Source organism: Podarcis melisellensis, assembly GCF_964234715.1.
Source record: "Podarcis melisellensis genome assembly, chromosome: 14".
In the NCBI taxonomy this organism is placed as follows: Eukaryota; Metazoa; Chordata; class Lepidosauria; order Squamata; family Lacertidae; genus Podarcis; species Podarcis melisellensis.
In genome coordinates, this window is record NC_138546.1 from 24818386 (window position 1) to 24842200 (window position 23815).

Genomic DNA, 23815 nt, shown 5'->3' on the forward strand with positions numbered 1-23815 from the left:
CCAAGGGAGTGAGGGGCTTGCCTCTGTATGCATGTTGGGGGTCACCTGGAATGGACACAGCCTGCTACTTGCCCACACCTGCTGGGCGCCTGTTTCTCTAGAGCCACATCAAAGCCACAGGGTGCTTTCCTACACAGTAACAACACATTGAGCATTTGAAATTTGCCAGCCACCAGGTGCATTTTGCCTTGGATCTTCTCTGTTTTACACACTAACAGCACACCCTTTAGAACTGTATCTGTGATATTTTATCTGCACGATCAGAACAAATTTTGGGGACCAAGCTGCTTGGCCCCAAAATGCCAAGTAGACATTCTGTTTTCGTGACTGTAACCCTGGTTTAAGGAGCCATTTGGTACCTAGCTTATATCTCTGAGTTTCTAACACGGAAAACATCCTGTTAATGTGGACACAACATTGCCATGAGACGGTATGGTGCGAAGCAGCAGCGAGAAGGAATTAAGAGAAGGGGATGGCAGTGTGTATCTGTCTTTCCAGGGAGAAGGACCTGCTGCTTTGACCTTCCCCTCCTTCCAAACCAGAGGCCCACGTTGGCTGCTCTGTGTGGGGAGCAGGCGCACTCCCCAACCTCTTTTGCCTCCCCACATCTTTCTCTTTGTCGATTTCTTCCCAAATGCAGTAAAACCCCGACCGCTTGTCAACCTGACTGTTAACAGGAAGGATGACTCGTACATCTTCACCTGGGCAGATGACTATGAAGAAGGGAATGTTCTTCACGAAAATCCGGAAACAGAATATGAAGTTGCCTATTGGCCTATAAACCAGATGGACAAGGTAGGCACACCTTCTCAGCATGCTCCTCCCTGTACGATCACCTGGAATACTGCTGCAAATTTATTGTTAATTAATTACATTTATATCCAAACCTTCATCCTAAAGGGAACCCAAGGTGGCAGGCTCATCCATGTTTAAAAATGCCATTAAGTCTAAAATTTAAAATGCTAAAACAATCACATACACTGCGGGGGGGGCAGACCTTCTATGTCCTGAGCAGAGGTTGAGGTGTTGGGACCCCTGAAAGCCTCAGAATGGCCCTGCCCCCCCCCCGCTCTGCCTCATGCCAGTTGACATGGCATATTCCTGCCCTTCCTTAACACTTTCCTTGGGCAGCTCTGTAGATCCAGGCCCAAAAGCCTTTAGATATATTTGCAAATGATTATATGCCCCTCACCAGGGGGGCACACAAGAGCAGTGGGCTGGCTTTTATGACTGGCTTGAGAGCAGGGCCACCAGCCCCCAAGGCTTTGGATCACAGAACCTAGGGGAAGGGAGGCAGATGCGGCCCTCCAGGCCTCTTTCACCTGGCCCCTGGGGCTCTGTCCAGGCCAGGCCTCCCCACCTCAGTCCTGTTCCACACACTTCTAGTGCTTTGGCTGGGCTGAATTGCATCTCTTGCTTGCTTGCCTGGATAGAGGAATGAGCCCAGCCCTGGGTCCCTGGCTGTGGCTGTCTCCCCCACGCCCCCCCCCCACGCTGCCCCTCAGGTGGGAAATGGCCAGACTCAGCAGGGAGCGAAGGAGATCCTTCCACCCTGGAGCCTTCTGTCATTTGGTCTCAAGCCCCTTGACTTCATCTACAAAGCTTCCATTGCAGCTTGTCTTGAAACAGGTCTCTGAAATTAATTCCCTTGTCCATTGTCACATAAGTGTCCAAAAGCTTTTCTACCACATCCCAAAATGATCTTCCTCCATAGAAAGTTGGGAAAGAGAAGAATTCCACTCACCAGAAGAACCCCCTCCCAGTGTTTTCCTGTGGCGTGGGAAGGACCACATAATGTAAACCTGTTTGCTTCTGTTTCCTCCCCCCCCCCCCCCAAGTTACACGAACACACTACGCACAGCTTTCATTATAAAATCTTCGACGATAACCTCATGCCAGGAACCACCTATGTTGCAAAAGTGCGGCAGAGAATTATATTGTTCGGGGGCATCTGGAGTGACTGGAGCGCTGAGTACACATGGAAAAATGGTAAGTGCTTAGGGCAGGGGCTGAGCAAGGCACCTGTTTATTATTAACAATCTGTTGGCATCTCAGTTGGCATCCCTGTGTGTTCTGGGTTCCACATTGTGGGCTCTCTCTTTTCTGCATTCTGTAAACCTTCTGGATTTGTGAAATACTCCCACCCCACCTGCAGGAACGTTTGTGCGCCATCCAGCCCCTTTGAGGGAGCGACAGCATTTCTCCCGCATTACTGAGGTCTTGCATTTCCAGTCAAGCTGGACATCAAATTAAACTGCAGGCCTCTCACTTATTTCATCACAATTTTCTTCTGTAGACAGTACCTCTTTCTGAAGACTAAGGCACATGATACTAGTCATTTGGAAGACTTGTTTTAGTAGAAGAAGGTGGCACAATGTTCTGCATGAAAATGCACCAAGCGATCAGTGGCACAACACAGGCGGAGAGGCAGGGGGCAGTCGCAGTTTGCCAGGCTAGAGACAAATAACTGGAAAGACCTTCTAGATTCCACAGTGACTTTGATTGCTTGCCCTGGGTAGGCTTGCTAAAAGCAGCTCTGCTGCAGACCCCTGGGTGAAGTTAGCAGGTTCAGTGTGGTGCCACAGCACATCAGGCCCCGCTACCACCAGTGCTCCCTCTTCCTGCATCAAGCTCATTATCTGCTGGTTTTTCTCTGCATATAACTTCACGGTATACTGCCTGTAGCTGTATTTGTGCTTCCTCCACCTCCTCTGCTCTCCTCTCTTTTCTTCTCCTTGCCTGTTGTCTTTTCCTTGGTCAAAGGTGAGATGATAGACTACCTGGGACAGAGACCTACCTTCTTGCTTCTCTTGCTCTGTGTGCGGTGATGGTGCTACATGAGTAATAAGCAGTACAAATCCTGTCTGCCCCTTACCTTGGTGGTGCTGGGTGACCCAAGGACCCCTTTCCCCAGCCCAAGGTAAGTCTGGCTGAAGGGAATCCAGCTTGAAACTGCAGGAGGGGGTTAAAGGTTAGATTAGCATGTGCAGGAGAAACCAAACACACAAAGCATTAAATGTGCCTGTCGGTGCCCATCCCCACATCCCAATTTGGGAAACTCCTTTTCCAAAAGAAGGACTTGGAAGGCTGCAATTCCCCTAACAAGAGACAAGCTAAAACCAACAAATGAACCTCACCACATCCCTACAAGGCAATAGGCAAATAAAACCCTAAGGAGAAATACTGCAAATCACCTGAAATTCTTTCCAGCTGTGTGAGTTGGGCTCCTTTGTCAGCTGAGGCTTCTGGGTGTTGAGCCTGATCTTTTGCCCCCTTTCCAGGTGGGTGGGTGCCTGTCTGCCAGCTAGCCAGCCAGCCTGCCTCCCATGGGTATCAGGGTGAATTGTACACCCAGATAACCAAAATGCTTCTTGCCTTCCAGAGATTGAGCCAAGGTCTGGGTCTATCCTCTGGATTTTCATCCCCTTGCTGTGTGTGTTCATCATGGCCCTGGCTACCTTCAGCTTCTTCTGCGTCACCAGGTAGGTCTTGGGTGCCTTGCAAGGTGTTGTCTCCAGGGCTGCCCTTTGCCCACAGCAAAACAAATTAAAAAATGGTCACTTCTGCTTGAAGGTTGCAGGCCTTGGTGGCAGAGGCATTTTCCTGCAACCCTGACAGGAAAGGAAGAGGAAAGTTGCCCCTGTCCCTTCTGAGTCTTCTCCTCATCCTCCTTCCAGCCAAACAGTCTTCCTCAGCTCTCTCACGTGCTGTTTTTAACCATGCATTTGGCTACTAGTCACCTCGGAAAGGGGAAGATTGGTTCCTGATGTTCGGAGGGGAGGCAGCCCTTGCAGAGCCCTGTCTCTCCCTTTCTGAGGGCCGGGAAGGACTGACGGGTGGCGCTTTCTTGCTTTGCAGGGTGAAGAAGGGATGGTGGGACCAGATTCCAAACCCCGCCAAGAGCAAAGTGGCCGCTGGTGTGACAGCAGCGGTGGTGCCATTCGGAAACATGGGCCTTGAGCACCCTGTGCATATTCACAGCTGCATTGCATCTGCCAAGCCAGAAACTCAGAAAGAGGAAGACTGCCAGGTCCCTCATGAAGACGCCGTGGCCAAGCTCTTCAGGGACCTTCTCAGTGGGGACCTGAGCAGTGGGGGCACCGGTATCCTGGACGAGCACCCCCTTCTCAAGGACCAGGCTCTGGGGCACATGCAAAGTGCTTTTTCCTTTTCTCAGGATGCACTGCTGGACAAGCACCGTGGAGTTTCAGAGACCTCTTCCAAACCTGTCTATCACAACACCAGCACAGAGACAGTGGCTTCGTCCCAGCCAGGCAGTGCTGCCCTGGAACTGCCCCTCAGCCACAGCCTCTTCTCCCCAGAGGCACAATCCGTCACCACGGACAGACGCTGTCTGCAAGGGGTGGGAGGCAGCACAGCCGCCCCCCAGCCCTCGGGCTACAAGTGTTTCAGCAGCCTGGTGGCGGAGCCTATGGCCGGCTTCAGCCAGGTCTGTGAGGAGGAGCAGGAGGACTTTTCTCCTTTCAGGGACCAAATCCAGCCATTCAGCCATGCCTCAGGGCCTTGCCTTGCACCTGTGACTGGCAGCCTGCACCCTGCTTTCCAGGGTGTCTTCCCAGACGCCCAAGACTCGCTTTGCTTTTCCTCCTGTATGGCAGTTGCAGAGCAAGAGGCGAGGCCAGGCAGCTCCTCCCAACATGCCCCAGGGAAGTCTGTCCCCTGCCCAGCAGCCTCCCTCCTGGCTGGTTACCGCTCCTTCAGCTCAGCTCTCCAGGAAGGCACAGCCCCCCAGGGCAAGAGTGGCAGCGCTGGTTGCAGGCTAGATGGGCAGTCCCCTTACAAACCCTTGCTCAGCATTGTCCAGGACAGCCCCGCAGCAGCCACTGGGGTGAGCAGGGTCCTCTTTCACCCTGGCTGGGGGGCTCAGGAGGTAAGAGACCAGGCCTGGGCAAGTGCACCCTGCGGGGCGGACCTTGACATGCAACAGGTGGCCTCCGATGGATGCTTTAGGGAAGATGTGGCCAGGGACAAAGGCCTTTCATACCCCTGAGGCCCCTTGTGCCTCCTTAATTCCGCCTGAACCGGGCAGTGACCTTCTCCAGGCGGAATCCTCCCTAAATCCAGAGATCTGCTATGCTGTAAATAGGAAAGCAGCAGCAACCGCATATAGGGTTTGGGGGTTCAGGGAGGAGGAGATATGGGACTGCAGTCGGAGGTTGCTGCTGCATGGGAGAGGGAATTAAAGGAGGGACAAAAGGTGTTCACCATCCCCTTTAAGCCCAGGTAGGGAAGGGCCCTTATTACCAACAGAGGACTAAGCCAAAGGGCAGCAAGGAGAGGCGCCTTCCTGCATGTAGGCCTGCATCTGTGTGGAAACTCTGAAGACAAGTTGCTGGACTCAAGGGGCCGCTTTTGGCACTTCTTACATGAATGGGACCTTCAGGGGGATGGGTGCTTTCTTGACCCATACTGGGCTGGGGGTTGGAGCACCAGCTGTTCTTGGGCTCAAGTTACTGGACAGTCACCTGCAATGGATTCCACACCTGCCTGTCACGTGTTTCGGTTCTGCCTGCTGACAGGCTCTGAATCCAGCAAGTGGCCAGCTTTTGCTCAGGCAATGCCTTGGTTTTTGCAGAGAACAGTCTGCCTGCCTTTCTTTTGTTGCTGCTTCTATACAGGTAAGGAGGTCTTGCTTCATATATCCATAGCAAGCAACAAGGTCTCTGCATGGTGGTGTGACTTCCTGTGCCCTCTGCCAGAGATCAGATAAGAGGAGGGGAAGCAGGCTGAATAAAGGGATGCTCTGGGACTGCTTTTGGTGATGGGGATGCCAGGAAGTATCGCCAAGTGACTGAGACAACACCATTCTAGCATTAAAGTTTTTTATCCATATGATCCAGCTTTATTGCACTTATTCCACTCAAGGTGTGATAATAGGCAGGATGGCATTTCCAAAAGGAGGGAAAGAAGCTTGCAGCTTGCATGGGGAAGGACCTGTCATGGACCCCCCATGGAGGCTGAGGCTGCTGCTCCCAGCTGGCGAAGAGAAGACTGTGTGGCTGTGGGCAGCCCAGGTGGACCATTCTGGCATCATGGTTCACTCGCGTCTCACAGGTACCTGTAGAATGAAAGGCTTCTGAGAAGATGAGAAGCTATGCAGGCAAATGGAAACTTCACAAGAAAGGAAGTGGTTAGAAACATTCAAGTACAGAACCTGAATGTTGAAGCACATTTGCATAAATCTGCATAACCTTTTAAAGTATGAGTGCAGATTCCTGCCAGCTCTCAGCCTCTTGCTGCTGGCTTACTGAGTCACGGGGTGCAGCCAGGATTTGATAGGCACAGTAGGCTGTGTGTGGATTGGACCCTCTGCAGATTGAAGCAAAAGTTTAATTACCTGCTAATTAAGACGTGTGACTTGAACTGTACAGTATAAAAAATTCGTTCCTCCATTGCTGGGGGTCTGAATAATTTGAGGCCCCTGCCATACTACACCTACATGGAGGCGGGGTCTGTCTTCCTCAGCTGACCCCCCTTATCTTAAACACTCCTCACAGAGCTCCCAGATGGCCTTGCAGTGACTCTTGGACACAAGGGGGCAGCAGTCCTCCAGGGAGCTCAGAGCCTGCTGGCCCCCAGCTCACCATCCTTCATCAGGCCACAGAGGATCTTAAACCCACACCAGCCAGCTGCACCCAGCAGCAGCAGCACCCCACTCTTGTCCCTGTCTAAACCCTAGAATGAGAAAGAGCCCTTGCCCAGCGCATTAATTTGGTGCCCTGCTGCTCGGCATGAATTGTGTCCAATTCCCAAAGTGCCACTCCTCCCCTTCACTGAGTGAGTTGGTGAGCAAAATGTGCAGCACAGCATGCAGCAGATGTGGAAAGCCCCCAGCTGATTCGCAGAAGAGAACTTGACTCCAGGAAGAGCCTGCTTTGCATAAAGTTGGGAGGTGACTGTTGAACTGGTGGGCGGGCAGGCAGCTGGTAGCAACCCTGGGCCTTCCGTAGCAGCCCACGCTCCACACTTCTGCTATTTCTGCCCTTTGTTCCAGCCCCACCCAGTTATATGCTGGATGGTAAAAAACCTGCCGTCCAAAAGAAAAAGAAAAAACAAACCAGGATTTTTTCTGGTGGAGGCAAGCACAGAACACCCATTCATTCTGTAGATTATAACAGTACAAACCTAAACATGCCTACTTGGAAGTGATTCCTACTGAATTCAGTAGGGCTTACTCCCAGGTAATTGGGGTTAGAATTGCCGCCTAACTGGCCCTAACCTAGAGCTTTAAAGTTCCTTGGATAGCTCAGTCAGTGGAGCATCAGACTCCTAATCATACGTTGGGCAAAAGGTTTCCTGCATTGCAGAGAGTTGGACCAGTTGACCCTTGTGGTTCCTTTCAACTCTACCATTCTCTGATTCATCTGGTACTTAATGCTTCACAACTCTTGTGATGAAAAAGCTTGGTAAAGGAGAAGCAGGCTGCTAGACAGGGAAGGAAAAGCCAGCAGAAAACATCACCCACTTTCCATTGACAAAAGCCATCACAGGATCAAGGTACTTTCTATGAATGGGTGGATACTACCATCCCTGCCATGCCTAGGGCACTTCAGTTCAGCTGTAATCTATCTTCCCCTTTCATAGAATCTGGCTGCCTTTCACATTCTGCTTCCATCAGGGATGCTGATTGTGATGCTCAATACAGCTGAGGATAATCGGAAGATAAAATAACCACATTTAAAGAAGAGTGGTGTGTTACTACACCCTCAAAAGTACAGGTATATTGTTATGAAACACTGAAGCATAGTGCAGTGTATATTAGATTAATTGGCGCCTATTCTGAGCAAGTCTTGACTCGATAATTGCAATTTACCTGACAGTAGTGTAATTAGGGCAGATGGGGCTTGTCAACCTGGGAAGGTAGCCGAGCTAGAGGAAAGTAAACTCTTGTCTTAAACCTGCACTGCCTTGCAGCTATACTCATTTGTGAGAAAGTCTTTGGTAGTAAATCCCGTACTCACTGCCTTGCAGAACATATTCAGGAGAAAAAAAGGCTACGGAGTAAACCGTACACAAATCCAGAGTTGAGTCCCTAAGGTGATTGGATGGCATCTTGTAGACTTCCTTCCAGCAACTCCTGCAGCCCAGCAGGTGCCAAATGTATTGTTTTGCTTCCTTTTGACCACCTTTGAAAACCTCCCAACAGCAGAGGGACACGGCAATCAAAGAATGGGAGCACAACATAGGCTATGAAATTAACCCCACCCAATGAACTAGAAGGTGGTCTAAACCTCCCTTTAAGTCCATATCAGCCAAAAGAAGGGAACTCACTCTGAAACTCACCCACAGGTGGTACTTAATACCACGGAAACTGGTGCTGATACATCCAGGAACCTTGCCAAGATGCTGGAGAGGCTGATTCTCCACACGCACATACCTCCACATGTGGGAATGTCCTAAAACCAACCCTTCTGGACAGCAGTCCTGCGAGAGGTATCCAAAATAACTGAACAGGTATTAGAACTTACCCCATAACTGGCCCTACTGAACATCGTCCTAGAACACAATGACCACTCACATTATACAGAGCTTATAACCCAACTGCTCTCAGCCGCCAAAAGCCTCATAGCCAGACACTGGAGAGACCTGTCAGGAGTAAACATGGACCAACGGTGTCAAATTTTATGGGAAATGACCTTAATAGAAAGGCTAACCAACAAACTGAAAATGTAACAGGGACAAATAGAAGAAGATGCCTTCACCCCAGAATGGCTCCCCTTTATCGCATACAGTACACAGCCCAACAAGACAACAAGAATCCACCGGCAGCATACAAATCAATCTGGCTTACCTGACCCAACAAGCCCTCCCCGCCCCCTCAGAAATGCAAAAAATCCCGCTGCAGCCAACCACAGACAACCAACCACACCCTGCCCCCCCAATACCTCCCACAACAAAGGAAATGTAACAAATGAACAGAAAGAAAACATACCCAGTTGATGCTGGCACAAAACCCCACATGTTCGCTATACAAAGGAATATAAGCCTCACCACACCACCCCTCCTCTCCTCCAACCTTACACTGTACTCAACACTAATGTCTCACAACAAATGTAACTGATTTGTAATAAATACTGCACAACCTGAAAAAAAGAGACAAGGCGTGTAATCCAAGAAAATCTTTAATTTTTTTAAATACATATAAAGTCAATAGAGTTTAAGAGCAAATATACATAATCAAATGACATGCTCTGCTTGCCTAAACACAACAATTTCTAGCAGGCACCAAAAACAGAACAGCTTGATCTCAGTTAGCAGGGAGTTCCTGAGCATAGAAGGACTGTTGCCCTCCAAGGCAGATTCTTGAGAGCCTGCTGCAGCTGCCAGGCCCTCCCATAGCTCTTAGGGAAAGAGCCACACCACCCCCATGTCTCCCATCCCCTCCATCCCATCTCTGTGGTCCTCCTTGTGCTGGAGAAGAGCCTAGAGAGCTCATGTGGATTCCTTGAATGTTCAAGGTTCTAGATCTCACAGGGAGCCCACACAAGGCCAGGAGACAAAAGACATGACAGGGCCAGGTGACAGACGACCCCTAGAGAGTAGGGACCCTCAAGCGTGCTCCCACTTTCCCCCAATGCACTTGGTGGTGCACACCTGAGTGGGGCTTATGGGGAGGAGGTGCATGGCAAACTCTCTCTTGGCCATGGAGAGCCATGGGTTGCTGCAGGCTGCAAATTGCCACCTGGTTGAGCCCTGTTTCCTCTGCTTTTTAAAAGCAGCCCGCGGCTTTTGCTCTAGGCTTCAGTGCTCTAACCGCCTCTGCTGCATCGCTGGCTACTGCTTTACCTGCAGGTTGCAAAGCAAACGCTGTCTGCCTACAAGATGCTGCTTTCAGTTGTGGGGAGGAGTGAAGGGCAGGGGAGCTGGCTGAGGACACTACCACCTCCTCCTTCTCTCACCTCATGTCCTCACCACATCCTCCTGCCTGTACAGTAATATCAGGGCAAGCTGACGTCACGCCTGTTCCAGAACCAAATCTAGTTATGACTCATCAAGGCATTTGCACCTCTAGAAGGCAACCATTGCAGGAGGCTGAGCGAGGACCCACCAGGCGACAATGGCCAGCTGAGGAAGAGGACCAGAGCAGTGAAGCTGGGTAAGTGAGGGGCTGCACAGGGTCGGTTGCTTCCAGGCAGGGAGTCGGGGGGGACGGGACAATAATGTTGGGCACAATGAGGAATGTTGGGAAGAGACACCAAGCGTGTGTCTGAGTGTTTGGTCACCATGATGGGAGTCCCTGCCGCTGCCAGGGCCTGACCCCATGCTTGGAAGCATGGAGTCATGGGCAGCAGGCAAATCCACCTCCTGTAGCCTCCTTTGGCCATGTTCTGTCCCCCGCCCCATTCTGGAATGGGTGCATCCACACAGTGGAAGGAGGAGATGCCACCAACCTGATATGAGAACATAAGGAGATTCTGCTGGATCAGACCAAAGGGGGCCCACCGAAAAGGTGCTGGGAATTGCTGGTGGAAAAGCAACTCTCAGGCCTGGCTGGCAGCTTCATTTTCTCCGTATGTATCGAAAAGGTAAAGCTCCACATTCCTGCTGGTCTAGCCCATCAGCTAAAAATGGCATGACATGGGAGTTGTGTGAATGGGCTCTTACACAGGTGAAAAAGAATGTAGTAGCAGTGGATGAAGGGAGATTTGGATCAGGACATCAATTTGGGGCGGGTAGCTTAGTTCTTCCAACCATTTTCCTGGAAAGAAAGCGCGGGAAGGTTTTAATGGTGACCAGCCAGATGGCTCTGGGAAGTCCATAGGCAGGACACAAACCTTGTTGCTCTCTTCTCCATTCTGGATGGTAACACAAACATCCATACAAAAAAGGCACCTCACTCTCTTTTTCATATAGTCTTCTCTCAAGCATTTTTTTTTTTTACAGTATAAAAATTTCCCAGGTTTGTTAATAAATCAGCCCAGCCATCGCAACTGAATTTAGCACTAGTTGGACTTTTCTTTGAAATCCTGACTGAGTCATTTCTAAATACCACTTGACTGGTTCACAATCCACCAGAGGTTGCAATTCTCCCCCTAAATCTGCCTAGGGTTACACTTCTAGTAAGCCTCACTGAGAGGTATCTGGAATGAAAACTAATAAATTTATCTCACAGTGTGAGGGGGGCCTATTAAACCACCAGTTCCTTTTTTGGGCAAGTTACATTTTAAATTTCTCTTTGTAATATTCATGTGGTGTCAGTCAAGAGATTCAAAGAAATTGGCTCTGTGGTTCTCCTCAGCCAAATCTGGTGCACCAACATCCCTCTCCATTGCTCTGGAGATGATGGACTTCTCCTTGAGTGGATCCTTGTTTTGTTTTATGGGGCTCTAAACCATTATTTTCCAGAACAAACTAATCATTTGTGCCTTGAGTGAATTACACTTCTGTATACAAATAGATGTACCTCTCAAAACCTTGTCAATGTGCTCTGTTTTCCCCCTGAGAGGTTCTCTTAAGGAATAAATAGCTAATTTTGGTGGGTTGACTCATTTTATGATTTGACAATGCCTTTTACCCAGATTCTGGTTTGTTTATTGTCTGGAACAGGGTTATAATTTTTCAGAAATCAGCAGATAATTGCAGCCTGATTGTTTTCATCTTTGCAAATTAGAAATAAAACCAAAAAGGCTACGTCTGATGTAACTCAGTGAGACTTGCGATTGACCACCATTGTGAGATCCACTTCATATGTACATTTGCGTTTGCATTTTATTTATTATTACCATCTTTTATCCCACCTTTATATCCCTCCTTTTCCTCCAAGGAGCTCAAAGTAGCATACACCCTTCTCTCTCCCCCCCCCACTATTTAATCCTATTGTCAACCCTAAGAGGTAGGTTGGGCTGAGGCAGTGACTGGCCCAATATCACCCTTCAGTGGACTTGATGGCTGAGTAGGTTTTGAACCCTAGTCTCCTAGTCAACTACATTTGTTAAATTTCATCCCAGTTGTCCTTTCTGTCAAGGTCATTTGTTTTTCCTGTTACCCTGAGCTTTGCTAATTTGAAAAGAACCCCCTCCATCTCTCAACTGAGTTACTGTGATAAAAATGTTGAAAGGTACCTAGCCAAGGATGAAGACACACTCCCCCTCCCCATTTTGATGAGGAGCCATGGATGGTTTTCCAGCAGCTGTGAATCCACCTGACAGTATTTTCATCTGGCCTGTACCGAACCAGTGTGAGAACTAAAACATCATGAGTGGTTTTCCAAAACTGCAGTAACAGAAGCTCAGCTAGAAGCTCAGGGAAGGAGTCAACCAGTTCAAGAGGATGTTGGTGTGGTTAATGAACAGAGACACAGAAGCTTTTGGAGGCAAGAGTGCTTCCTTCAGAAAGTGGGACAGGAAGCCGAGAACAGGAATAAATGGACAGCTTTCACAATGGAGAGGTGTATGGCATGGGGCTCCCTGTGGATCTGTATCGAGAAGGTCTGTGCTTTTCAACTAATTTTGTCAATGAACTGGTGCAGTGCATTGTCCAGGTTTAGTAATGACACCAAAATTTTCAGGATGGATAAAGCAAAATGGGATTGGGTAGAGCTCCCGGAGGATCTCTGTACATTAGTCCAGTCCTGCTGGATCAGGCCAAAGGGGGACCAATGAGTCTCCTTCCCCTCCTGGGCAGCCAGATGCCTATAGGAAGCCCACAGGCAGGCGGACATGATGATGGCACTAACCTGGAGAGCAACTGGCAGTCAGAGGCTCTTGATCCTGGAGGACTATAACCTGCATTTGGTTGACCAATAAAATATGGTGGTGATGATATATAGACAAGTAGAATCCATTGATAGCTCTATCCTCCGTGAATTGGTCTAATCACATTTTAAAGGCATGTGATGTGGATTCCTTAGTTCAAATATGCGCTGCATTAAGGACTTTCTTTTATCCAGTGCTTTTCCCCCTAGAAAAATAGGTGCCGCTACTCGCCGTGAAGTTATTACAGTAAGTGGCCCACTTTTTTTTACAACAACAAAAAAGAGGTGCCAGTACTGCTTACCCTCGAGTACTCCCTGCAAAGAAAGAAAAAGAACTGCTTTTATCTATCTTGATTTTTTCAGCATTCAGCTTCATTGAATGTTCATGAGTTCTCCACCCACTTTCTCTGTGTCATGCATAATTCTGTAAATTTCTGTTATGTTGTCTCTTACTCACCTTTTCTCTAAAAGTCTCAAATGCTGAAGTCTTTCTTAATAATTTTGGTTGCCCTTTTCTGAACCTTTCCCAACTCTAGCTTATCCTTTTAGAGTTGAGGTTATCAGAACTGTACACAATATTCCAAATGTGGTCTCATTTGTATAATGGCATTATGATGCTGGCAGATTTATCTTCCATTTCCCCCCACTAATGATCCCTACTATGGAATAATGCATTTTTCACAGCTGCTGAATACTGGGTCAATGTCTTCTCTGAGCTATCTATTATGACCTCAAGATTTCATTTCTGGTCTGTCACTGCCAGTTGAGACCACATGAGAAATTTAGACCATATGGGAAATTATGTTTTTATTTGTTTATTTGCCCCAATATTCATCACTTGACACTTATTTATAGTGAATTTACAAGGCGAGAAACAGATAAGGGGCGAGTGGCAAAGCCTCAGAGAATATTTTAAAATATATGATACTAAAACTAACCTACAAGTAGGGGTAATTTCATGAGCAACAGTTAACAATGGAAGAATTGAAAGGAGAAAAACAGGGTAAGAGAATTATCAGATATGCAGCAATGTAAGGTACACCTGGAATGCCACAGTATGTTGGGTTGGGAAGTCTATAGCGACATTTTGTATGATGGAAAATGTATGATGTGTAAATAGAAAAATTGAAAATGCATAAATTAAAATAAAATAAGAATACAGTGAATTGCATGTCTGTGTGTATCCTGCTGTGAGGGCACCCTGACAGCTCCAAAAATGTGAGTTTGCAATCTGGCTGGTCTTCGAGGATTTGGACTCCAGATGCTCCTCTCACTCAGTGCCTGAAAGTTTCTGGGATCCCTTCCTGGAATCTCACACTCTTCTCTCTCATTCCTGACAAAGTTGCTCTGAATTGTCTTGCAGGGAGCCCCAAGGGACTGTGGCAAGAGGAAGGATGGCAGGCCAGGTGTGGGGATGGCTGCTGCTGCTGCTCTTCCTTCAGCAAGGTAAGCCCAGCCTCCAAGAATGCATTCAGGCGATTGAAAGTGGTTTTGCTTTCCATGTGGGAGGAGGTGGAGGGGGAAGTTCACACACGCATGCAGTGCAGCTTATTCATTCAATTTCCAAAAACAATACTCATCAAGACATTTTGAAACAAGGCAGAAAGACCTGTTTGCCAGAAGCAACAGTGCAATGAGTTTGTGCAAGCAGTGTCACCAAGCCCTTATGTGAAAGTGCTTTCAGTGGGGTGGGGATTATCATTGTCCCCATGTCAAGGGGTGTCTTAGTGAAAGCCAAATGGAGTGTCTGTGCAGCTGTGGCACATCCCTCACTGTTAGGGGTGGAAAGATTTCAGCTGATGAGCAGGGATTGGAACAGGATTGTGCAGCCGCTGTGGGGTTCAATCCTGTCCTGCTCATTGGCTGACACTACCAGTGATGGGCATGCGATCTCGCAGGCCAAAGTGCAGCCCCTGGTAGCCAAGGTGGGACCGCAAGCCAGAGGCTCTCCACCCCTCCCCTATAGTGTCAAGACGCCTATTCCGTAGTCTCCAATTGCAAGAATGTCCCTGTTTTCTGTGGGATGTATTATTAAACATTCCCACGTTTTCATCTGAGGAATTTTGGAGGGTATGCACCTCCTCACAGCCTGATTGTTTGGGGCAGGGATTTTTGAGCCACAAGGAGATGCTGGTGGTGTGTGGATGCCCCATCAAGACTGAGTGCTCAAAGCAGGGCGACTAAATGCTTGCTGTGGAAATAGCCTTTGATTCCTTGGCAAGGCGGTGGGGATCTTCATCCCCTTGCTAGGGATGTCCTACTGTAGGTGACCCATAAGCAGAACACCTGCGCTGACCACAATGACCACCCAAAATCCACAAGTGGTCAGCACTAGAAGTCCAAAGTTCAACCACAGGGAAGGCCAGGAAGTTGGAATTGGAAGCTTTTAGGCCTGAGCTTCAGAGCACAGCTGCAGGTGGAGATGGTTCTGACCAAGGCACCTAGATTCAGTAGGTTGGATGGGTTTTGTTTCTTCGGGAGGCAGGCCTACTCACGTCCTCTACCAGAATCAAAGATCTTTCAGTTGTATTGTGGGGATGGGGACAGATGGGTCTCTGCATCATGCATCCTACTCTCTGAGCAGCCACATCTGTCTCACCTGTCTCATCTCTAGCTTCAGCTTGTGGGAATCTCACCTGTTTTGCCGACTACATCCAGACCTTGACATGCTTGTGGGGAAATGACCCCCACACCTCCGGCAGAGCTCAGTACCATCTCACAGCAACGTGGTATGTATGGATGTGGAGGAAGACATGCCATTGACCCCAGCCCCCTGGGACTTTAGGGCTGCCCCCATGACTTTCACAGGGTTCGGGGACAGAATATTGTTCTCTGTGGCTCCCAAATCCTGGCTTTGCTTGGGGGTGGGGGAGAATGGCCCCCTTCTCTGCTAACCCTTGGGGCTCCTTGGCACACCTTTGTGGACATACTTAAACAGCTGTTTCGGCTGTAGCTGAGTCTGCTCTCTAGCTAATGCTGGTCAGGCTTGTGCCATCAGACAACCCTGCTGCACATTTGTGGTGGGTGTGTCTCCTCACAGCTGCCAGGATGGAAGCCACTTTAGCTGCTGAGCCCTCCTTGGCCACTGCCAGCTCCCTTCATGCCTTCAGCTTTCCTTTCCTTTAAGTCCTTCTGAATCTGGAATGACTAGCAGAGTTTCCCAGAGTTGGGTCTCCAGCTGTTTTTGGACTACAATTCCCATAATCCACTGGTCCTGCTAGCTAGGGATGATGGGAGTTGTAGTCCAAAACCAGCTGGAGACCCAACGTTGGGAAATCCTGGACTACAGCAAGACAGTTTGGATTGGGGGCGGTGTGAAGGCTAAGGCAGCCCACCCCAGCCAGCAGGTTCATTCCAGCAAATGGCTGCTTGGTAGAATGGGGAAAGCGATGAAGCTGGTAGGGTCTACATGGGCCATGCAGGGCAGCGTCCTCTTTTTTTAAAATGCAAATTTAATCTTTTTAATTTAAAAAAACATAATCCCATATTCCCAAATACAAAGACATTAGGAGGAAGACGCCCACTGTTGCTCATTCTTATCATGGAAGTTCATGGTTTCTCATTATGTCTGAATTGAGCTTAAAAATAGTAAGTTTGGTGGTTTTCAGTGCAGTTGATTTGATAGATCTTGTTAAAAATGGTATTGGAAAATAATTTTATATACAACATTTGAAAAGTCAGGTACATTTAAAACCAAGACACAAATGTTTGCTAGTTCTGAATGGTTTGTATCTGTAGACAAAGATCTCTCTTTAAAAATTTGAGCAACAATTTTGAGAGGGAATCTCTAAACAATTTCATTTGTAGTCTCCTGTAGTAAAACCAAGCATACAAAAAGAACAGGCCCCATATGCTCATCACCCTTGACAAACGCCTGAAACCAAACTACATTTGAACACAGTAATATGAAAAAAAGAATAGCACTTCCACCACACAAGCTCTCGCTTTGTTTCCAATATGAATTCGTCATTAAAAAATTAAAAATAGAGATCAGTCTTATTTACACATTTTTCCTATTTGTCATTTAATCTCATCAGGATTTAAAGTGAATTAAAATGAATGGGGAACTTCAGTCATCGAAAACTTTGCATCCCAGGAGAGTACTTTCAGAACATTTATCTTTATTAATTGCGGGTGATAATTATTTTTCCACTCCCCAGCTACATGTACTGTAATGTATTCTCAGTGATCTGTTATTTTAAAAGTGTGCAGTATCAGGAAAGCCAGCTCATCCAAATAAGTACTGGAACACCCAAAGATTGGGGCATTAAGGAAATTGGGAGCAAAAAATTTGAAAGCATTCATACCTCTGTAATTCTAAAGGTCATTGTGTAGTTAATAGGAACTACAAGTTTGTATCTGCTCACACTAATGGACTTCATTGACAAGCAAAGATATAATGTAAGACAGCTGGTCAGTTCAGGAGGCTGTTGGCAACTTATGGACACATACACACAGCTTGGACAGGAGCAGATATGAACATATGTTTTTAAAGATGATCATTAAATGTTGCTTTTAATGAAACACTTCAAAACACGCTGATGATATCGTAATAGGGTAATGCATTTATATTCATTTGAATGCTGCCTGCAGTTGCTTCGAAGCACAGGATAATAGAGGTCTAAAGGTTACCCTACATACATGCTTTTACAAATAAGTTAAAGACATTCTGTCTCCACTGTGGATGCTGTGACATCTTCATTGGTACCCTCACCATTATCTCCTCTCTCAGCTGCTTCACCCTTTGGGCCACCCTCAGATGCACTGTTATCTTTAGATGGCTGGATGCCTTCTGGGAGCTGGACACATGTTTCCGAAGAATCTGCATCAGATGATGTTTTTGGCATTTCTATATTTGGATCACCTAAAAACTTTTGCCAACCCTTCGGTCTCTCTTCCCTTTCTCTTTAAGTCTCCTCGACCTGATAATCTGTTACACCATCCCAGGTCTCCACAGAGAGCCGACGTCCACCAAACCATCGCCCGTTGAGAGCCGGTTTGCAGGCATCTCCTTCTTCTGCTTCTTTAAATGACACAGAAGCAACACCATCTGGGTGCCTATCAAATAAAATTACTTTCTTTACTTGTCCAAACTTTTCACATTCTGTCGGAAGATCTTCTCTTATCTCATTTAGCACTAAAGGATCTTCCTCAAAATCGCTTGGGTGGAACATGTTCCTGATAATAATAACACGCTCGTGCCACATTCGAACACTGCCATCTTTCTTCTCCGGTCTCCAATCCAGAATTTTTTGTTTATTGAGACAGCTTCTTCTTGTAGTCTTTGCATTTCTTTTTCTTCTTGCTGGCATCGTACTCCCCCTTCGGTTGAAACTGTGCAACTTCCACATGCAATTTGTAGCCTCTAATTTCATTTTCATCCAATAGTTTGAATGCTAGTTCAACAGATTCTCTCTTTAAGTAGCAGCAGAGCCCATCTCCTTTCAGATTTCCTTCTTTGTCTTTGTAAAGTTTAATTTTAGGCTCCTCTGTTTGTGGATCACGCATAACAATACCACATTTTGACATAACCTGCACGAACTCATCTTTTGTAATGTCTGGCGGTAAACCTGTCACATATACATTTGTGTTTCTCTGTTCTTCAACATGAAACCATCCTGCGTCAGGTTTTATTCTCTCTCCTTTTGGTTTAAGATCCGTTGCCTGAGATGCTTTTGGACCTGTTGCTTGCTGGACCTGGGTAGCCTTTGTAGGCGTTTTAGATTCAGTCTTTCTAAGAGATGCAGATGAACTATCTGAACTTTCAGTGGGAAAGCCGTAGTTAGCGTGATATGTTGCCAGGAAATCTTCAGTAACCTTCGGGAACCAGGCCTTCTTGTCGGGATCCCACTCGTACTGCGTCCCATCCGCCAGGTCCGTGTACGTGAGGGTCCTCGCCCTCCTTGCCGTACAGCTCCTGCAGCCGCAGCTGCTGGCAGAACTCCTCGTTCCGATCCGAGGCGCCAATACTCATGTTGCGGCCGGAGCCCAGGCGGGGCGACTCAGCAGCGCCTCACAAGCTAGGCCTCCTACTCGGGAGCCGCCAGACTGCACAAAGCTGCTCCGGGCACCTGTGCGCGGGTCTCGCGCCACGGCTGCCCCAACTGGGGTCCTCTTGAGATCATGGCTGCAGCTGTGGGACTTTCCTGGCTCACGGAGGGAGCAGCCATGGCCGTCCCACACTGAGCGGGGGCATCTTTGGTGTTCGCAGGGACTGCGGAGAAGGCGGCAACTGCTCCTTCACCTCCAATGGTACCGCCGCCTCCGCCGCCCGATACACCTGCTTTGCAGAGCAGAATATCTGCTTTGGGAACAACAACTTTGAGGTGGTCGTGAAGCTGGGGGATGAGCAACGGCAAGTGTGTAAGAACGAGTTTGTCTTCCAAGAACACTGTAAGTATGGGGGGGGGGGGGAGGTAAGTGGGTAGCCCCTCCCCCGGCACCCACCCAAGCCCCAAGGGGTGGCCCAGGACTCTGTGGGACTGGGAGGAGGAGGACACACACAGGGGCTGCTGGCATGCGCAGGGAGAAAGGGGCTTGTTGCTGCCTGGCTCAGAGAGCCTTCCTCACTTACGGGTGTGGTGGTGCCATTTTTTGAGATTTGGGTTTATTTACAAGGCTGAAGGCAAGGAGTTTTCAAGCTCCTACAGCCAGCTATCCGTGGGCCGATTAAACAACCTGGGGCCTTTTAAATGTTTTGACGGGGTTATTCTCCATCCACCCCACCCCCACCATTATGTATTTTGTGTTTTTCTGTTGTAAACTGCCCTGGAATATTCGGATGAAGGGCAGTGTATTCAATGAATGAATATAAATGTGAATGAATAACCCACTGCCTTTCATTCAACCCCAGCAGCCCCAGATGTTTTCACCTTGCTCCACTTGGAGGCTGGAGGGACATCCCCCTGTCATGCCCTGCAGGGGCTTCCCCCCACAACTACCCTCTGGGGATTTGGGGGTGTCACTGCTGCTTCACCCAGTGGGTGGGGGCCAAGTCCTGTCAGCCAGATGCCCTCAGGAGCCCACCTTGACTCTTTCCCCAGTTAAGCCGTCCCCACCATTCAGCCTGAGGGCTATTGTCTCCCCTGAGGGCTACAACCTCTCCTGGAGCACCATGTACCAGCAAGATGAGTACTTCTACCTGGACACAGAGCTGCAGTATGAGTTGCGCTACCGGCAGAGGGGACATCCATGGCAGGTAAGCCAGGAGGCAAGGGCCAGCCTGAGCTGGATAGTGTTGGGCACCATTTGCCCAATCAGGCCCTCAATGGCTGGCTGGCCACCCTGGAGCTCAGCCCCAAAGTTGCTTAGTGCTTCTCTGGACTTGGGCTTCAGGGGCACCGGGAAGTCATGGGGCTCTTTCAGGATCATTTGAGTAACTCCTCTGAATTGTTGTGAAGGTGGCAGAGGTAGGGAGCGTTTCCCAGAATTCCTCCCAGCCCTTTGGCTTCATCCCTTTCCTGCAGAGGCACAACCATCTTCTGCAGTACACTGAGACCCTGTGGCTTCCCCAGGAGTTTGAAGGGGACACAGACTACGAACTCCAGGTTCGGGCGAAGCCAAGGGAAGACTCCTCATACCAGGGCGCTTGGAGCGACTGGAGCCCCAAGACGACCTTGAGGACGCTGCCGAGGGGTGAGTCCTCCCTCCCTCCTCACGAGGGGGTCTTGGCCTCTGCCCATACAAGGAGGGCTGAACCTTCCTATCAAAGGCCGTTCATAAGCCCCTCTCCCAGTCCAGGGGGGGCTTCTGCACCTTTGAGACCATGAATCCATGGCAGATCAGAGGAGCAGCCTCTCTTCTTTCCTGTCAAGAAGTAGACCCCCTCCTGCTACTCTGCTGTCCTAGGAGGGAGCTCTGGCCACGATTCCAGGGAAACTCATCCTGACTGAGCCCCAGAGCCCAGCCCACCCTGGCAACCCCCAGTGGAACTACCAAGAAAAGTAACTGATATTACTGGTTTCCTTCCTCAGCCGTGGAGGACAGGCCAGGAGACAAGTGGTCCTTGTGGTTCCTGCTGGTGCTCAGCCCATTGGTTGCTCTCGTGGTCTTCCTGGGCTGGCAGCACCAGAGGTGAGTGTGGGAGTTGGATGCTGGATGCTGGGGTGGCGGGGCTGCTGAGAGCTTCTGGTTGGCCGCAGGCTGCCCACTTCCCAGCTGGATGACCTACCCTACACAGAGAAAGGAAATGGTGGGTGGGGGAGGCATCGCCTCCTAAGAAGCTGTGCTCAGGTAAGTCCACCAAGTCCACTCCCTCTTTCCCTCAGTCTGCAGAGCACAAGCCCATGGGCTTGCTTGCTTGTGGCAGTGGGTGGCTGAGTTCCTGGGAAAGGGAAGCCATGAGGTTCCTTGGACAAGGCAGTTGCCGGGCAGCAAGTCTGAGACGCCAATGCCTCAAGGCCTGGCCATGCTCCTAGTCCCTCCCGTGGGTAGTCGGTGGAATGAAGTTTGGGCATTCCCCACAAAAGGCCTCCAGCTCTTCTTTCCCTCTGACAGGTTGTGGAAGAAGCTGGACATCTTCATCCCCAGCCCGGCCCCCTTTTTCCAGCCCCTCTACCTGATCCACAATGGAGATTTCAAGGTACAAGCGACTCCTACCCACCATACAGGAAGGGGAGGGTGTTGGAGTGGTTGTTTGAATTGACCCACAGGCACCTACGGATCCTCCGGGCATCACCCAAAGCAGAAAGTTCCTGTATGTGTATTTGGGGGTGAGGTCCTGCCTCAAGTGCCAGGAGCCTTAAGGCATGGTCGGTGGAAGGGAGGACATCAGGCTGCCTAATATTCTGCAGAGAAGTTGGGGACTTGGTGGAGGGGGGGTCTCCTCTTGGCACAAGGCCTTCTCCCCCACCCTAGGCTTCTTCCATGTCCCCCTCCCCACAGCAGGGACTCTGCCTGCTTCTCTCTCACCCCAATTCCCATCCCTATGGGGCAGGATCCTCTCTGAAAAAGTGAGCTCTGGGCAGAGTCCTGTGGAAAGTACATAGCCTTTGCAGCCTCCAGGTGCATTGCAGGTGGGGGAGAAGTTTCCTCTTTGTGCAGAAGGATGCCAGGAGATGATGGGGTAGCTGATAAGTGGGCACTTTGTTGCACAGTCTGGGCTGGATGAAGGAGCTCCTCTCCTGGGATATGTCCTTCTGAAGGTATGCAATTCATTCCATTCCCCAGATGGTTAAAAAAAGGCCCACACCTGCTGTTTCTCTGGCCACGGCCTGCTGACACCTCTCTCTCTCTCTCCTGTGCAGAAGTGGGTGGGCGGCAGCATCTCCTGCCCCGGAGCCATGCTGGACAACTTTGAATGGAGCACAGCCCTGCTGGATGTGTTTGGGATGGGCCAAAAGCCCCTTTCCCCCAGCCCTGCCAAGGAGCAGCAGAGTGGAGGCCATGCACCCTCCCCTGCTACATTTGCTTCCCACCTGCCTGGGAGCCAGGATGCCACCCATGATCAGGCCTACGGCCACCTCTCCATTGACACCGTCACTGTGGCTGGAGAGTTTACCGCCTGCTGCCCGCGATGCAAGGGGGCCACAGCATGCTGTGCTCTGGAGGAGGGCCAGGACGAAAGAGATGCTTACCAGGGCATCCTCTTCAATGAGGGCCAGATCTCTGAGAATCTGCTCCTGGTGGACATGGTCCCACCAGCAGCAGCTCAGAGGAAGGCTTTCTTGTCTGCCTTGGAGTCCTGGTCAGGAGACCCTCTCCTCGAGACTCTTACTCCTTTCTCGCAAGCTGGTGGCTCCCTGGGCAGAAAAAAGTCTGGGAAGGAGGTGGACTTTTTTGGTTCGCCTCCTGAGCCCTGGACCCTGGAAGGCCTCTTGTCTCCAGAGGAGGAGGACATGGCTTCCTACCGAGACCTGCTCTCTCCTGACTTGGATGCAGATGGGGACCTCCTTGCCAATGGCCTGGATCTGGATACCATTGACAGTGGCTTTGCAGAGTGTGACTGTGGGAGCCCTGTGGACTCTGAGTTCGAGAGGAGGCCAACAGGCTGTGGGTCTGAACCCCTCAGTGTGGAAAGCGGAGAGACAGGGGAAGAGCTCCTGCCCAGCTATGTCAAGCAGTGGGTCTCCTCGTGTCACAACAGAGCGCAGCCCAGTTAAAAGCACAGAGGGGAAAGCAGGAGCTGAGCACCTGTCGAGGCCACCGTGAAGCTCCTTCACTCCTTGCAAAGATCTAGGGGCCTTGCTTGGACGCTCCGCTTTCTCCTGTGTAAGAGAGATGTAAGCAGGGAAGCCTTTGCTGCCACTACCAGACACCTCCTCCTTTGCACCCGGAGACCCACCCACCCCAGGACTGGAAGCTGTTTTCCCCCCTCCTTGGCAAATTCCTCGTTTTGCTTAAAAAAGTTAATATTTTTACAAAGGCTGTGAAATCTTTGGATGAAGTTGGGAGTGTCAACTACAAAGCAGACTTCAAGTTCCAAGCCACGGGGGGTGCACATGGGTGGAGTGGCGTGGGGTGAGCTGGGCAGAGAGAGGGAGAGATGCTCATCACATTTGCTCCAGCCCTTTGGTGGGGAGAAAATTGCAGTTTTCAAGGCCAGCATCAATCAGGAGGAGGCCCCACCAAAGCTGGACTCTCAGCAGCAGCAGCAGCTACGCTCCATGAAGAGCCCCAGAGGACCGCCAACCTTCCCCCTCCCTCTTTTCTTATCCTTACCTCCTCTTTTTTGGGGCCACCACACTTCAGGCTGTGAGCCCTGGGCAGGGACCAATTATGTTGGCATTTGTTGTATAGCACTTAATAAAGAAGGTCTATCACAGTTGTGGTGATTTGTGTGACTAGTGGGGCGTGTGCATGGCCATTGCTTGGGGGAGTGAAGGCCAAGGCAAAAGGGGAGAAAAAGGAGACAGGGAGGACAGAGTTTCCCCCACAAAGGGAAGTCCAAGCCTGAATTGGAAACTGAAAAGCAGCTGGTGGGTCTGGGATAGGGTGGAGGGGTTACTACTGCACATATTAATATTGCGTAGCTTGAAGCAATTGGATGCATAAAAGCTGACTCCTTTCAGAATAAAAATTGTCCAGACCCATAAATATGATTCAGAGCTTTACTAACCAGAACTTCTTCAAAATTGGTACTGTACAAAAACAAATAATGAT

The 23815-nt window shown here is 49.5% G+C and overlaps 2 protein-coding genes across 2 annotated transcripts in view; both read left to right on the top strand.

Annotated features, from left to right (window-relative positions):
* The window catches only part of IL4R (interleukin 4 receptor), a 25606-nt gene extending 19750 nt beyond the window's left edge, over positions 1–5856 (top strand). Inside the window, exons 5-8 of the mRNA XM_081888259.1 lie at positions 641–795; positions 1839–1989; positions 3383–3482; positions 3859–5856. Coding sequence (XP_081744385.1) covers positions 641–795; positions 1839–1989; positions 3383–3482; positions 3859–5011 — 1559 coding nt within the window. The 3' untranslated portion in view covers positions 5012–5856. The remainder of the gene's footprint in view (positions 1–640; positions 796–1838; positions 1990–3382; positions 3483–3858) is intronic.
* A 3370-nt stretch (positions 5857–9226) lies between these two features.
* Positions 9227–23477, top strand: IL21R (interleukin 21 receptor). The gene is made up of 9 exons (XM_081888305.1): positions 9227–10117; positions 14079–14161; positions 15330–15444; positions 18927–19108; positions 19759–19913; positions 20182–20350; positions 20689–20788; positions 21212–21296; positions 21961–23477. Exons 1-9 carry the CDS (start codon positions 9924–9926, stop codon positions 22813–22815), a joined length of 1938 nt encoding a protein of 645 aa, XP_081744431.1. The 5' UTR covers positions 9227–9923; the 3' UTR covers positions 22816–23477.
* The last annotated feature ends 338 nt before the right edge of the window (positions 23478–23815 follow it).